Source organism: Salvelinus fontinalis, chromosome 16, assembly GCF_029448725.1.
Source record: "Salvelinus fontinalis isolate EN_2023a chromosome 16, ASM2944872v1, whole genome shotgun sequence".
Taxonomy (NCBI): Eukaryota; Metazoa; Chordata; class Actinopteri; order Salmoniformes; family Salmonidae; genus Salvelinus; species Salvelinus fontinalis.
Window position 1 is genome coordinate 22,361,681 of NC_074680.1, and position 17,624 is coordinate 22,379,304.

Sequence of the window (17,624 nt, forward strand, 5' to 3'; positions counted from 1 at the left end):
CGCAACCAAGAAACTTATTTGATCTGAATCATGAAACTGACTTGACTTAAAGGGAAACGCCACAACTTTTTCATTAGTCCAGTGTTGATAAAATCCACAAATATTTTGCTTGTCAGCAGTTAACTTTTCAAGATATTGGACTTTAAAGAAGCAAAGTGTCACCGGCAACATCATCATGATGCAAAATAAACGGGACAAAATATATCATGCAAAATACACGGGACAAAATACATCATGCAAAATACAACAAATATTTAAAGCATCAGAGGGAAACTCACTAATAACAAAAATAAAAACTGAATTAACAACCATACCATAACTTTATTGTAGATAAACTCAGCTACAATTATTACAAAAGAGAACCAAAACAAAAAATGAATATTAAAGGTAATTGTGATCCATAAGGTGCACACCTCTGCAGCATGATATTACAGCATGAGTGAGAAGTTTTTATTCTTTTCATGAACCACTGCAGCATGATATTACAGCATGAGTGAGAAGTTTTTATTCTTTTCATGAACCACTGCAGCATGATATTACAGCATGAGTGAGAAGTTTTTATTCTTTTCATGAACCACTGCAGCATGATATTACAGCATGAGTGAGAAGTTTTTATTCTTTTCGATGTCCCTTAAAATTCCGCTGCAGTTCGTAATGGCCCATATTTCCCCATACTGAAATCAGTGCATCAACAATGTTCCACTCCATTCCATTCTGCTGGTGTTCCGCTGTTTGGTGACAATGACATTCTCACAAGTTCATTCCTAAAAGTCCCTGTCGGTCCAGACTACCCACCAGCTTCGCTACCCACCAGCAAACAACTTGCTGCTATAAAGAGTGCATTTGATTTATTTCATTTAATGTACATTTTGTTATCCAAGAAGTTAAATCATTTTTTCATTTACAAAAATCAACAACACTTTACTCCTTGTCCAATATACCAGCCCTTGTTAAAAATGTATAGGGTCTGGAAAATGTTAGTTTTTTTTTTTAGATTGAAATCATAATAGTACATTACGCAAAATAACAAATGTGGAGTAGGGGTACCTCTTTCTATTGGACATGCACTACTCCATGTGGATCTAGTCAAACATAATCTAGCTAAGGGAGGGGGGGGGGGGATAGTGGACTAAACATAATTCAAGTCAGGCTTATCAGAGGACATGGTAGTTTATGGGTTACATTACAATTCAATATTCAAATAATTACATTTAAGGTATACACAACACATACATTTTAGCCCCTGATCTATTGCAGATATCTTTTACTACAGTGCTTTCATCAGATGGTATCCTGCTGTAGGCACATTGTATAATTCTCATCCATTGCCTCTTAAATACAATTGTAAAATACCAGCAATTGAAACAACAGCAAAGCCTAAACCACATGTTATCCCTCTTAGTCACACAACCATGATATATAACTTACACTTTTCATTTTTTCAACTCTTTCTCTGACATGAGGTAAAGTATGACGCCCAAGTGCAATGCTCAATTGTGCTACATGTACAAAAAGAAAAAGAAAACAAAAAATGATTATCCGTTGCCAGTTCGCAATTGATTGAGGCCTATTTTATAACTACACTTCCATAAAACACCTTTACATAAAACACCTTCACTAAGACTCAGGTTGGAGGCAATGCATCATGCTGCAACATTTAGCTGAAATTAGCAATTCTTAAGGGTCTAAATTCATCAGTGACAAAAACAAAGCGGCATCATATGAGTGATTTCACATTCTTGTTAAGTAATCTCCCCCACATGAAACATTGTGTGCACGCTTTGAAATTCCACATTTTGGGAACAAATTTTTATAAACTAAAAATATACATAAAATAATAATAATTTAAAAAAAGATATATATATGTTACATTTGCTGTTGTAGTTCGGGGTCACACAACTGTTGCTTGAGAGCGTGAATCCAGATTGCACTCTATACGATGTCAAACTATATGATATAAAACAAAAACTGTCAGAATATCTACCACTGTAGTTTTAGTAAAGCCTCCCCCTTTTAGTCACACATGAGTGGAATGATGTTGTCAATAAAGTATACATTTAGCAAGTATAGTGTATTTTCACATATTTACATGGCTACACCAAAGTTCAGAAACCAAATGATGTATGGCACCAGGTTAATAGTGATGCATACATACACATACCCACTAAGAACAAACAGTGCTTGGCTTGTTGCAGCTACTGTAGGCAAGTTTTCTGAACCTTCGAGAGAATAGTTGCAGTATTCGGGATACGATAAGTTGAAAGGCACCGTTTTAGTTTGCGTTATTTGTCTGTCAAAAATATACGTCATCAAATAGATACAAGTAACTCTGAGGGAATGTTGTATATCAGTGCAAATAATTACGATCGATATATATATATCGAACACACACACTATGTTCAAATGTTTGGGGTTGTTTTTTAAAGAAAAGCACATTTTCTGTCCTTTCAAATAACATCAAATTGATCAGAAATACAGTGTAGACATTGTTCATGTTGTAAATGACTATTGTAGCTGTAAACATTTTATGGAATATCTACATCGGCGTACAGAGGCCCATTATCAGCAACCATCACTCCTGTGTACCAATGGCATGTTGTGTTAGTTAATCCAAGTTTATCATTTTATGTTAGCACAGCTGAAAACTGTTGTGCTAATTAAAGAAGCAATAAAACTAGCCTTCTTTAGACTAGTTGAGTGAAGAGATGACTCCGGGATGATGGCCTTCTAGGTAGAGTTTCTCTGTCCAATGTCTGTGGTCTTTGGCCCATCTTAATTTTTTCTTTTTATTGGCCAGTCTGAGACATGGCATTTTCTTTGCAACTCTGCCTAGAAGGCCAGCATCCCGGAGTCGCATCTTCACTGTTGACGTTGAGACTGGTGTTTTGCAGGTACTATTCATTGAAGCTGCCAGTTGAGGACATATGAAGCATCTGTTTCTCAAACTAGACACTCTAATGTACTTGTCCTCTTGCTCAGTTGCGCACTGGGGCCTCCTACTCCTCTTTCTATTTTAGTTAGAGCCAGTTTGCGCAGTTCTGTGAAGGGAGTAGTACACAGCGTTGTACGAGATCTTCAGTTTCTTGGCAATTTCTCGCATGGAATATCCTTCATTTCTCAGAACAATAATAGCTTGATGAGTTTCAGCTGAAAGTTATTTTTTTCTGGCCATTTTGAGCCTGTAATTGAACCCACAAATGCTGATGCTCCAGATACTCAACTCGTCTAAAGGCCAGTTGTATTGTTTCTTTAATCAATACAACAGTTTTCAGTTGTGCTAACATAATTGCAAAACGGTTTTCTAATGATCAATTAGTCTTTTAAAATGACAAACTTGGATTAGCTAACACAAAGTGCCATTGGAACACAGGAGTGAAGGTTGCTGAAAATGGACCTCTGTACGCCTATGTAGATATTCCATTACAAATCTGCTGTTTCCAGCTACAATAGTCATTTACAACATTAACTATGTCTACACTGTAGACACTGATCAATTTAAAGTTATTTGAAAGGGCAAAAAAAAGCACTTTTCTTTCAAAAACAAGGACATTTCTAAGTGATCCCAAATTTTTGAACGCTAGTGTATATTAGATTGTTCAAAGTACAGATGTCACAGTAAAACGACTTCAGCATATATGTCACTGCCATAGATATTTGTCAAATTGCAGTCTTGTCCAGTCTACACCAAAAACTTGTTTATTTGTACTGATATATATTTAAATAAGACATAGGGCCTGGCAATGAGCAGAGTGCAGTGTCTTCTGAGGTAGTTTACCTATGGTAGGATTTTATGAGTTGCCATACTGACGGAAAGCCTCAGAGGCATACATGAGATGTACAGTTAAAGTCGGAAGTTCTCATATACCTTAGCCAAATACATTTAAACTCAGTTTTTCACAATTCCTGACATTTAATCCTAGTAAAAATTCCCTGTCTAAGGTCAGTTAGTATCACCACTTTATTTTAAGAATGTGAAATGTCATAATAATAGTCGAGAGAATGATTCATTTCAGCTTTATTTATTTCATCACATTCTCAGTGGGTCAGAAGTTTACATACACTCAATTCGTTTTTGGTAGCATTGTCTTTAAATTGTTAAACTTGGGTCAAAACATTTCGGTTAGCCTTCCCATAATAAGTTGGGCGAATTTTGGCCCATTCCTCCTGACAGAGCTAGTGTAACTGAGTCAGGTTTGTAGGCCTCCTTGCTCACACACGCTTTTTCAGTTCTGCCCACACATTTTTCTATCGGATTGAAGTCAGGGCTTTGTGATGGCCACTGCAATACCTTGACTTTGTTGTCCTTAAGCCATTTTGTCCTTAAGCCAAGCTTTAACTTCCTGACTGATGTCTTGAGATGTTGCTTCAATATATTCACATAATTTTCCATCCTCATGATCCCATCCATTTTGTGAAGTGCACCAGCTCCTCCTGCAGCAAAGCACCCCCACAACATGATGATGCCACCCCCGTGCTTGACGGTTGGGATGGTGTTCTTCGGCTTGCAAGCATCCCCCTTTTTCCTAACAATGGTCATTATGGCCAAACAGTCCAATTTTGGTTCATCAGACATTTCTCCAAAAAGCACAATCTTTGTCCCCATGTGCAGTTGCAAACCGTAGTCTGCATGTTTATGGCGGTTTTGGAGCAGTGGCTTCTTCCTTGTTGAGCGGCGTTTCAGGTTATGTCGATATAGGACTCGTTTTACTGTGGATATTTACCTTTGTACACGTTTCCTCCAGCATCTTCACAAGGTCCTTTACTGTTGTTCTGGGATTGATTTGCACTTTTCGCACCAATGTACGTTCATCTCTAGGAGACAGAACGCGTCTCCTTCCTGAGTGGTATGACGGCTGCATGGTCCCATGGTGTTTATACTTGCGTACTATTGTTTGTACAGATGAACGTGGTACCTTCAGGCGTTTGGAAATTGCTCCCAAGGATGAACCAGACATGCGGAGGTCTCCATTTTTTTTTGTGTGTCATGCACAAAGTAGATGTCCTAACCGACTTGCCAAAACTATAGTTTGTTAAAAATAAATTTGTGGAGTGGTTGAAAAACTAGTTTTAATGACTCCAACCTAAGTGTATGTAAACTTCTGACTTCAACTGTATATCTATTAAATATAACACCATACAATCCTCTTCAAACCTCCTAATTCATTCATCAACTTTGGGAACCATTAATTATTTAATTACGTTTCTTGCACACCCACTGTTTTAGGACAACACAGGTGTACAGGTTAAATAATGAAACATCTGTGAGGAATGCCATTTTCGAGTGAGAAATAATCTTAGAATCTGGAATCTTAAGCCACCCCACAGACTGTACAAATTCAGCCGTTTTATGCCACAATTTTGCTGTTCCAGACATTTTCACATCGCAGGCAAATTTGCAGGTCATAAACGATTGTCCGACGGCTTGGCTCGTTCAGTGTGACAGGTCTGCCGATTAAGTACCGCCACGTGCTGTCGGTCGTAGGCTCCGTGTAGAGTGGCTGGTGTTACGAGCTGATCCCGGTGACTGACCAATAGGAACACGGCCGGCACTGAGTATGCAAACAATAATACGATTATTGTAAATAGTCAGATTACTATAACAGTTCAATTTAAACATTTACATGCTGTGCAAGAAGAATGATTTCCTTAATATTCTTGTTTACATGACACAGCTGAAATCGGGCTACCTGATGGGATTTTGATAAATGCACCAAATCGCCAATCAAAATAAACGTTCTACCACAGCGACCACGCTATTTTGGGGAAGCAGATTTGATTGAGTGGAAACATATAAAGGTTGCTTGTGAAAACTATGCATACTTTCAGTTTTTACACTGCTGTAGTTGACGTAGCCTATATCGGCTGACGTAGCCTCAAGCCAAATCGCAGAATGTGACGAGAGAACTGAATAAAATCTTACAATCTGACAAGGTTGATATCAAGATTTTAATTTGGTAACATCGCACAGTGTGACATGTGACAATCGTAAAAGGCTGAATCTGACGTACAGTCTTGCAAAGGCCTTCGACATACACTAAGACTGCGCTGGCCACACACGGTGAGAGATATAGAGTGCAATCGATTTACTTCAACAAGCTACAGTACAGGAGGCCCCCTCCATCTGATCATGGCCAATTCATGTCTTCTTCCTTTGAAGAGGACTGATGCTCAACAGAGACTGAAGACATTAGTTTAGGCTTATGTATGTGCAGAATGAGAATACCCTCTGGTTTTACCCGACCAAATCATCAAGCATTAAATCAATTGGGCAGGGAGAGAAGAAGAACAAAGAAAACACCGATGCAACTGAACCGCTACAGCTTGAAGGCTGCTAGAACAGGACAACCAACCCAACTGACAGATTTCAAAAAGGTCAAAGAAAGAGGTATTATAGTTACAGTGCAAAAAGGATGAGAAATTCAAGCTTAATACAACAAAAAACATAGCACCAAAAACAAATGCATGCAATCAACTGAGGTATTCAAGTGAAGAGGGCTTATTGATACTATTGAGAGAAAATAAAAGACATTTAGTCTAAGAGGCTATGTAGTCACATAACGTGGACGCTGTGTCACAATGTGTTTGTAGTAAATAATGAAACAAAAAGGCTGGTATGCATATCCCTAGGAACTGACTTCACATGTGCAACCCTGTAGCGTCACAACTCTATTAGCTTTGGTAAAGTGAAGGGATGTGTGAACCACGATTCTGTTGAAAAAGAAGAACAACCTGTGTCCTAAAGACTGTACTCAAAAGGTGCTCTGAGTCTTACAAAATGACCAACAAAATAAAGATGATCAATCTTGGTATCAAAAGACATTACTTGAGACTAAAGTTGTCGACTTATGTCATAATAATAAACATTTAATATCTCTTTCCCTCTAGATATATTGATAGATTTATAAATGTTTATATAAGCCATCCAGTTGCCATGGTTATTAATACATAAGCTACACAAACATGCATCCTCGAGTGCTGTTTAAAAACTATTTTTAAATTTACAGTAAGCGGGAATGTTGAATTCCTATTCTTTTTTTCAGGATACGAGGGAGGGCCTTAGTATGTAAGGCAAATAATATTTATATTTCATCATAAATGTATATATATATTTTTGTTACATATAGGATTTTGTTGTCCAATCCGACCACACAAATTCTGAACATAACAGACCCTAATGGAATAAGTGCAATAATGATTGAGGGTACGTCCCAAATGGCACCCTATTTCCTATATAGTCCACAACTTTTGACCAGAGCCTTATGGTTCCTATATAGGGGATAGGGTGCCATTTTAGACCCACCCTAAGAATACCATCTCAAGACAGAGTTCAGAGAGAGGTGGGCCACACTGGTCGTCTTCACTGGTGGTCTGGCCTCTGCTTGCCATTTCCTTAGCAATAGCATTTTAAAAACCGCTTTAAAACTGGCACTAGTGCACAGACTGAGGAGTATAGCGTTTTTAGATTTACACCTTTGATTTGAACTATGTACAAATCTAATACTACTCATAATACGCATACGCCTAACATCTCATTGACACAAAGCAAAGGTTAAACAAACAAAAAAAACTAAAAAAGAAAGTGAGAAATTAACAAAGCAACACCTGACCTTTTTGTTCTTTTTAACACTTTGCTATACGTTAATAAAGCACTCTTGTGATTACACAAAGCAGAGAACAGAAGAAAAGTAAAGATTGTGTTTGCAAAAAAATAAAAATAAAATGTGAAATCCGTTACAACTAGATCAGCTCTCGTTGTGACTTCCCCATGTCTCCACAGAACGTTCCCTGGCTGCCTTGGTTGTGCCATTGAGGGCTGAAGATACAGGACTAATTCTGCACTGTGTTGGTAGCTAGCATCAGTTGCTAGCACTGGTAGCTACTGGTTAGCGTCAGTAGTTAGCATCAGTGGCGACTAGCTAACATCAGTAGCAAGCTAGCATCAGTGGCTACTGGCTAGCGACAGTTGTAGGTAGATAGCGTCAGTGGCTAGCATCAGTAGCTAGCTAGTTAGCGTGTGAAGCTCAGTTGTTTGGGACCTGAGGTTGGTTGGCTTTGAGGCTGCGCAGGGCCCGGCGCGCGGCGGCAGACTTGGCGATCCGGTAGCTGCGGCCCACGCCTTTGAACTTGCCCTTGCCCACGACCTCCACTGTCACACGGACCTTCCCGTCGTACGTCCGCTCCGCAGGGCTGAGGAAGGGGGTATTGAAATACATATAGGACAACAGTACATTGGCATCCTAGCAACATGGTCAGGAAAGGTTTCATTCTAGAAACTAATTAAATATTGTACAAGGCATATAGATTCTATAAGATGTGAATTATAGAATCTATATGGGGTAGGGGGTGAGTTAATGGAAAATAGAATATAAAAATTGCAATCAAGTAAGTAAGCAAGCAAGCTAAAACTGTTAAAAATATACACAGTAACAGTCAAAAGTTTGGACACCTACTCATTCAATGATTTTTCTTCATTTTTGTACAAATTTTCCACATTGTAGAATAATAGTGAAGACATCAAAACTATGAAATAAAACATAAGGAATCATGTAGTAACCAAAAAAGTGTTTTATATTTTATATTTGAGACTTCTCAAATAGCAACCCTTTGCCTTGATGACAGCTTTGCACACTGTTGGCATTCTCTTAACCAGCTTCATGTGGTAGTCACATGGAATGCATTTCAAATAACAGGTGTGCTTTGTTAAAAGTTAATTTGTGGAATTTCTTTCTTCTTAATGCGTTTGAGCCAATCAGTTGTGTTGTGACAAGGTAGAGGTGGTATACAGAAGATAGCCCTATTTGGTAAAAGACCAAGTCTATATTATGGCAAGAACAGCTCAAATACCCAAAGAGAAACGACAGTCCATCATTACCTTAGGTCATGAAGGTCAGTCAATGCGGAAAATGTCAAGAATTTGAAAGTTTCTTCAAGTGTTGTTGCAAAAACCATCAAGCGCTATGGTGAAACTGGCTCTCATGGGGACCGCCACAGGAAAGGAAGACCCAGAGTTACCTCTGCTGCAGAATACTATGAGGAGACTATGTGAATTAGGCCTTCATGGTCAAATTTCTGCAAAGACACCATTACTAAAGGACACCAATAAGAAGTAGACTTGCTTGGGCCAAGAAACACGAGCAGTGAGCATTAGACGGGTGGAAATCTGTCCTTTGGTTCTGATGAGTCCAAGTATGAGATTTTTCGTTCCAACCGTGTGTTTTTGAGGAGCAGAGTAGGTGAACGGATGATCTTCGCATGTGTGGTTCCCACTGTGAAGCATGGGGGAGGTGGTGTGATGGTGCTTTGCTGGTGACACTGTCAGTCATTTAATTAGAATTCAAGGCACATTCAACCAGCATGGCTACCACAGTATTCTGCAGAAATACAACATCGAATCTGGTTTGCGCTTAGCAGGATTATCATTTGTTTTTCAACAGGACAATGACCCAACACACCTCCAGGCTGTGTAAGGGTTATTTGACCAAGAAGGAGAGTGATGGAGTGTTGCATCAGATGACTTGGTCTCAACAATAACCCGACCTTGACCCAAATGAGATGGTTTGGGATGAGTTGGACCGCAGAGTGAAGGAAGCAGCCAACAAGTACTCAGCATATGTGGGAACTCCTTCAAAACGTTTGGAAAAACATTCCAGGTGAAGCTGGTTGAGAGAATGCCAAGAGTGTACAAAGCTGTCATCAAGGCAAATGGTGGCTACTTTGAAGAATATAAAATATATTAGGATTTGTTTAACACTTTTTTGGTTACTACATGATTCCATATGTGTTATTTCATAGTTTTGATGTCTTCAATTTTTGTAAAATGTAGAAAATAGTTCAAATTAAAATAAAAACTTATAGGTGTGGCCAAACTTGACTGGTACTGTACATTCATATTTTCTACATATTCTACAATGTAGAAAATAGTAAAAAATAAAGAAAAAGCATTGAATGAGTATGTGTGAAATCTTTTGACTGGTACTGTGTGCGCGCGCGACACACGACACACACACACACACACACACACACACACACACACACACACACACACACACACACACACACACACACACACACACACACACACACACACACACACACACACACACACACACAGCATTTGGAAAGTATTCAGATCCTTCCACATTTTGATACTTTATAGCCTTATTCATTTGGAACCACCAAGACTCTTCCTAGAGCTGAGGAATCTGGGGAGAAGGACCTTGTTCAAGGAGATGATCAAGAACCCAATGGTCACTCTGACAGAGCTCCAAAGTTCCTCTGTGGAGACGGGAGAACCTTCCAGAAGGACAACCATCTCTGTAGCACTCCACCAATCAGGCCTTTACGGTAGAGTGCCAGACAGAAGCCACTCCTCAGTAAAATGCATATGACAAACCACTTGGAGTTTGCCAAAAGGCACCTTAAAGGACTCTCAGACCATGAGAAACAAGATACTCTGGTCTGATGAAACCAAGATTCAACTCTTTGGCCTGAATGGAAAGCGTCACGTCTGGAGGTAACATGGCACCATCTCTACGGTGAAGCATGGTGGTGGCAGCATCATGCTGTGAGGATGTTTTTCAGCAACAGGGACTGGGAAGTTAGACAGGATCGAGGGAAAGATGAACAAAGCAAAGTACAGAGAGATCCTTGATGAAAACCTCCTCTAGAGCACTCAGGACCTCAGACTGGGACGAAGGTTCACCTTCCAACAAGACAACGACCCTAAGCACACAGCTAAGACAGCGCAGGAGTGGCTTCGGGACAAGTCTCTGAATGTCCTTGAGTGGCCCAGCCAGAGTCTGGACTTGAACCCAATCTAACATCTCTGGGGAGACTTGAAAATAGCTGTGCAGCAACGCTCCCCATCCAACCGGACAGAGCTTGAGAGGATCTGCAGAGAAGAATGGGAGAAGCTCCCCAAATACAGGTGACAAGCTTGTAGCCTCATACCCAAGAAGACTCGAGGCTGTAATCGCTGCCTAAGGTGCTTCAACAAAGTACTGAGTAAAGGGTCAGGATACTTATTTAAATATTTTATCAGTTTTTTATTTTATTTTGATCGATTTGCAAAAAATTCTAAAAACCTGTTTTGCTTTGTCATTATGGGTATTGTGTGTAGAAAATTAACAATTTCATCAATTTTAGACTAAGGCTGTAACGTAACAAAATGTGGAAAAAGCCAAGGGGTCTGAATACTTCCCAAATGCACTGTATACACACACACACAACACACATAACAGAAATCCTCCTACCTGAACTTGGCTGTCTCAGGCTCCATCTCCAACAGCTCCCGCACCGGAGAGCGAGGGACATTAGCCGAGAATTTCTCTGCGGGGGAAAAGAAAAACGTTATAACATGAACCCCCATCTTTTTAACTCCTCAATATGATGATCACTGGGACAGACATAGGAGAACATTCATATTTAGTAAATCATTGAAACTAAAAGCCTCCCTGCATGAACTGCCAAACAATCAGAAAAGAGAAAATCTAAATGTGGAAGAAGTAGTTTCTCGCTCTCCTCCTTACCTATAAGTGGCCTCATCATTGGATAATACACTTGCCACACTGTCTCCAGTGACATTCTGCTATCCATGTAAATTGCTCCGGCTAGTGACTCAAATATGTCTCCCATTGCCTTGGGGACCTCAATGTCCTCCTCTTTCGCCTCGTCTTCCTCTGAGCGCCGAAGCTGAAGGAAAGGGGGAATAACAGAGATGCTGTAAAAGTAGTTTTTGTTAAGGTGGAAAAAAATATGTTATCACGAGTGGATTGAATGTTGTTTTTTTTTGGTCTGTGCTCTAGTACGGCATCTTTCTAATAACTCGGGACTGAACATTGTCTCCCATGTGATATATTCCTATCTACTAACAAATGTGCTAAGAAAAAAGTAAATGTTTACTATAGAGTGAATTGAGCATTTTCCTTTGGAAAATGAATATCTGAGAACTTTTCGAGATATCCAATTCGTAGTTACAGTCCCCCGAAGAAGCCACACTGCTCGCTTAACCAGACGCACCAAAGTGTCGGAGGAGAAACAGTCCAACTGACGACCGTGTCAGTGTGCATGCGCCGGGCCCGCCACAGGATGTATATTACACACAGGCAAATCACATTTTTTACTGCACTGTGCCTTTAAAGTTATTACTGTATTAAGTTTAATAGCAAATACAAAGTCAGCTGTACCCTCACACACACTGGAGACCCAGAGACCCCGCCGTACAGTTGAGCTATTAAGGGGAAATATTTACACATTATCCAAAATTAGTTTTTCTTCTTTAAAATGTTTTAATGTTATCCCTTAGGCATAAAACAAGCTCTGCTCAAATGAGATCCGATTCACTGCCAAGATAGGCACTTAAAAATAAATTAAATCCAACTGGATTTAATTTAAATATAATTTTATACTGAAAATTCCAAAATCTAAATCTAAAACAGATTGATATGAAGTGAAAGCCTATGTTTTGGGACTTTTATGTTAGGGGCAGAAAAAACATGAGTATGTCCCACAAAACATGTTTAAATGTTAGTAATTATCAACAAGGCCAAAAGCTATCATTAGGTCTCTGCAAAGATTTATTGGTGGAAATATACACTTGGGGTATGCTGGGAAAATTTGGAACAATAGAACAAGAGCACAACAGATGTACGCCCACAACAACAACAAACACCCCAGAACACACGTAACTTTTGTTCCACATCCATAAAGTACAAGTAAATACACTACCACAACAAAACACCACACTTCTTCACCAAGGATGCATTCCAAATGGCACCCTGTTCCCTATATAGTGCACCACTTACAGGGAGCCATTCGAGATGCAATCAAACTTTACAATCGTGGGGATGGGACCACCCTAAACCCACCTCAGAGTCCATGCCTTGCATTTCGTTCTTCTCCAGCTGGAATTGCACAAAGTCGTCGATGACATAAAACAGCTCCGGCGACACAGCCTTGAAGTACTTGTGGAAGTCGTATTGGACGGCCAGGGAGGCGAAGATGGTGTTGTTGACCAACGCCGAGCGCAGGTCAGTGAGCACGCCGGGAGAGTGTTGGCGCGGGTCTTCATAAAGGTGCTTCGTTATGAGGTAGTCTAAAATTGCATCGCCAAGAAACTCTAGTCGCTGGTAACAATCTGGGAAAGAGAGAAAATAAGGGAGGGAGGATGGAGAAGAAGTATGAGGGAGAGGAAGTGTCAATCATTCTATAATGGAACAAAATTATATTAAAAGGCACACTACAGAACGTGCTGGAATTATTACAAAGTTTTAGAAACAATGCAATCTTAGGCAATATGTGCGTTCCTTCATTAGGATTCATCCATTTTGAAATAGATTCCGTAGGAAACTCATGCTTACCTGTAATGGTGTTGTAATGGTAGGAGGCGTGTGTGAAGGCTTGCAGCAGATAGGCCTTGTTCTGGAAGGTGTAGCTGATCTTCCTCTCAAAGTTCTCAAAGCCAGAGATGAGGTGGTTGAGGGTGAGCTCGGCGTCCGGGTGGTCAAAGATGCAGCGGGGTGGGATCTTCAGCCAGCCATACTGGAGGTCAAGGTTCACGACCTCTATGACCCCGCCCTTCTCCTTCAGCCTCCTCCTCTCAACCGGTAACACCTGTTTCATGATAGTGATAGGTTGTATTATTAAGTCATGCTTCATGTGATGGCTCAGGGATGTAACTTGTACATTTGATTTCCCCATAGGTCACATAGTTGCTTTGGATAAAAGCATCTGCTATTTATAATAATAAACATTATCACAGGCATCAATTACCTTGAGGAACATTTTAACTAGAGTGACATTAACACAATAGTAGCGGTAGTTTGATATATTAGAGTCTACATTAACACAACAGCAGAGGTAGTTTGATATATTAGAGTCTACATTAACACAACAGCAGAGGTAGTTTAATATATTAGAGTCTACATTAACACAACAGTAACAGCAGAGGTAGACGAAACAGAGAGGTGGTGTATCTAAGGCCATACCTTGAGTCCCAGTGAGCAGAGGAACATCTGAGCAGCCCTCTCCCCACAGCTGGTGAGGTAGCAGCCCAGCAATGCCTCCACACAGTCAGCGATGCTCTTGTCAGCGATGCATTGCTCTGTGTGCAGGTCATAGGAGATAGACTGTTTCCCCAACTCCGCCCCACAGTTCTCCTCTGACGGGTTCCAGAAACCCACCACGAAATCATCCTCGTCCCCTGCCTTGCTAGGGTCCAGGTAACACATGGCATCCCACGAGCTGGAATAATTCACAATCATTTGATATGTCTACTTATTAAGTGGTATGCCAAATCAGTCATTAATGCACTGTCCATACATTTAGGTAGAATGTACAGTACCAGTCAAAAGTTTGAACACACCTACTCATTCAAGGTTTTTTATTTATTTCTACTATTTTATACAGTGTAGAATAATTGTGAAAACAACAAAACAATGAAATAACACATATGGAATCATGTAGTAATCAACAGTGTTAAACAAAGATTCTTCAAAGTAGCCACCCCTGTGGAGTTTCTTTCCTTCTTAATGCGTTTGAGCCAATCAGTTGTGTTATGACAAGGTAGGGGTGGTATACAGAAGATAGCCCTATTTGGTAAAAGACCAAGTCCATAGCGTGGCAAGAACAGCTCAAATAAGCAAAGAGAAACGACAGTCCATCATTACTTTAAGACATGAAGGTCAGTCAATCTGGAAAATGTGCGCGGTCTCAAAAAATATCAAGCACTATGATGAAACTGGCTCTCATGAGGACCGCCACAGGAAAGGAAGACCCAGAGTTACCTCTGCTGCCATCCCATCGGGTTTGCGCTTAGTGGGGCTATCATTTGTTTTTCAACAGGACAATGATCCAACACACACCTCCAGGCTGTGTAAGGGCTATTTGACCAAGAAGGAGAGTGATGTAGTGCTGCATCAGATGACCTGGCCTCCACAATAACCTATCCTCAACCCAATTGAGATGGTTTGGGATGAGATGGACCGCAGTGAAGGAAAAGCAGCCAACAAGTGCTCAGCAAACGTGGGAACTCCTTCAAGACTGTTGGAAAAGCATTCCTCATGAAGCTGGTTGAGAGAATGCCAAGAGTGTGAAAAGTTGTCATCAAGGCAAAGAGTGGCTACTTTGAAGAATCTCAAATATATTTGGATTTGTTTAACACCTTTTTGGTTACTACATGATTCCATGTGTTATTTCATAGCGTTGATGTCTTCAAAATTATTGTAAAATGTAGAAAATAGTTAAAATAAAGAAAAAATGTTGAAAGTGTAGATGTGTCCAAACTTGACTGGTACTGTATATTTTTTCCTCTGTTTTATATATTGTATAACATATCATTTTATGTATGATTCTGCATATGTACCAAGTTGATCAAATAAACAATCGATTGTATTATAATAGTTCGAGCCCTGAATGCTGATTTGCTGAAAGCCGTGGTATATCAGACCGTATACCACGGGTATGACAAAACATTTATTTTTACTGCTATAATTGCGGTGGTAATCTATGCATAGTCACCATACATCTACCTACATGTACAAATGACCTTGACTAACCTGTTTCCCCGCACACTGACTCGGTACCAGTACCCCCTGTATAGAGCCTTGTTATTGTTACACAATGTTATAGTGTTTCTTTTTATTACATTTTTTACTTCAATTTATTTCTTGAAATGCATTGTTGTTGAGGGGATTCTAAGTTAGCAATTCACGGTAAGGTCTATTTGTTTTTTACCAGTTTATAATAGCAATAAGGCACCTCGGGGGTTTGCGGTATATTGCCAATATACCACGACTAAGGAATGTATCCAGGCACTCTGCTTTGTGTCATGCATAAGAACAAATCAAATAAAATGTTATTAGTCACATGCACCGAATACAACAAGTATTCTACTTACAGTGAAATGTTTACTTACGAGCCCCTAACCAACAACACAGTTAAAAAAATTATGGATAAGAATAAGAAATAAAAGTAACAAGTAATTAAAGAGCAGCAGTACAAAAACAATAGCGAGACTATACACAGGGGGGTACTGGTATAGAGTCAACGTGCAGTGGCACCAGTTAGTTGAGGTAATATGTACATGTAGGTAGAGTTATTAAAGTGACAATGTATAGATGATAACAACAGAGAGTAGAAGCGGTGTAAAAGGGGGGGGGGGGGGGGGGGCTAGCCATTTGATTAGATGTTCAGGACTATTATGGCTTGGGGGTAGAAGCTGTTTAGAAGCGTCTTGGACCTAGACTTGGCGCTCCGGTACCACTTGCCGTGCGGTAGCAAAGAGAACAGACTATGGCCGTTCGAACTACCCTCTGTAGTGCCTTGCGGTCGGAGGCCGAGCAGTTGCCATACCAGGCAGTGAGGCAACCAGTCAGGATGTTCTCGATGGTGCAGATGTAGAACCTTTTGAAGATCTGAGGACCCATGCAAAATCTTTTCAGTCTCCATAGGGGGAATAGGTTTTGTCGTGCCCTCTTCACGACTGTCTTGGTGTGCTTGGACCATGTAAGTTTGTTGGTGATGTGGACAAGGAACTTCAAGCTCTCAACCTACTACACTACAGCCCCGTCGATGCTCGGTCCTCTTTTTCCTGTAGTCCACAATCATCTCCTTTATCTTGATCATGTTAAGGGAGAGGTTGTTGTCCTGGCACCACACGGCCAGGTCTCTGACCTCGTCAATATAGGCTGTCTCGTCGTTGTCGGTGATCAGGCCTACCACTATTGTGTCATCGGCAAACTTAATGGTGTTGGAGTCGTGCCTGGCCGTGCAGTCATGAGTGAACAGGGAGTACAGTAGGGGACTGAGCACGCACACGAGTACAGGAGGAGACTAAGTACACACCCCTGAGGGGCCCCTGTGTTGAGGATCAGCGTGGCGGATGTGTTGTTGCCTACCCTTACCACCTGGGGGCAGCCCATCAGGAAGTCCAGGATCCAGTTGCAGAGGGAGGTGTTTAGTCCCAGGATCCTTATCTCATTGATGAGCTTTGAGGACACTATGGTGTTGAACGCTGATCTGTAGTCAATGGATAACATTCTCACATAGGTGTTCCTTTTGTCCAGGTGGGAAAGGGCAGTGTAGAGTGCAATAGAGATTGCATCATCTGTGGATCTGTTGGGGCGGTATGCAAATTGGAGTGGGTCTAGGGTTTCTGGGATAATGGTGTTGATGTGAGCCATGACCAGCCTTTCAAAGAACTTCATGGCTACAGATGTGAGTGCTACGGGTCGGTAGTCATTTAGGCAGGTTACCTTAGTGTTCTTGGGCACAGGCACTATGGTGGTCTGCTTAAAACATGTTGGTATTACAGACTCGGACAGGGAGAAGTTGAAATGTCAGTAAAGACACATGCCAGTAGGTCAGCGCATGCTCGCAGTACATATCCTGGTAATCCATCTGGCCCTGCTGCCTTGTGAATGTTGACCTGTTTAAACGTCTTACTCACATCGGCTGCAGAGAGCATGATCACACAGTCGTCCGGAACAGCTGGTGCTCTCATGCATGTTTCAGTGTTCTTTGCCTCGAAGCGAGCATAAAAGTAGTTCAGTTCGTCTGCTAGGCTCGTGTCACTGGGCAGCTCTTGGCTGTGCTTCCCTTTGTAGTCTGTAATGGTTTGCAAGCCC

The 17,624-nt window shown here is 40.7% G+C and overlaps 1 protein-coding gene across 3 annotated transcripts in view; it reads right to left on the reverse strand.

Moving 5' to 3' along the window:
* Positions 1-301: 301 nt before the first annotated feature.
* LOC129812820 (endoribonuclease Dicer-like) overlaps positions 302-17,624 on the reverse strand; it is a 72,701-nt gene continuing 55,378 nt past the window's right edge. For all 3 annotated transcript variants that reach the window (XM_055864714.1, XM_055864713.1, XM_055864715.1), the window contains 6 exons: positions 13,986-14,241; positions 13,359-13,611; positions 12,867-13,135; positions 11,529-11,691; positions 11,253-11,328; positions 302-8,187 (listed from right to left, as the gene is read on the reverse strand). In XM_055864714.1, coding sequence (XP_055720689.1) covers positions 8,022-8,187; positions 11,253-11,328; positions 11,529-11,691; positions 12,867-13,135; positions 13,359-13,611; positions 13,986-14,241 — 1,183 coding nt within the window. In that variant the 3' untranslated portion in view covers positions 302-8,021. The remainder of the gene's footprint in view (positions 8,188-11,252; positions 11,329-11,528; positions 11,692-12,866; positions 13,136-13,358; positions 13,612-13,985; positions 14,242-17,624) is intronic.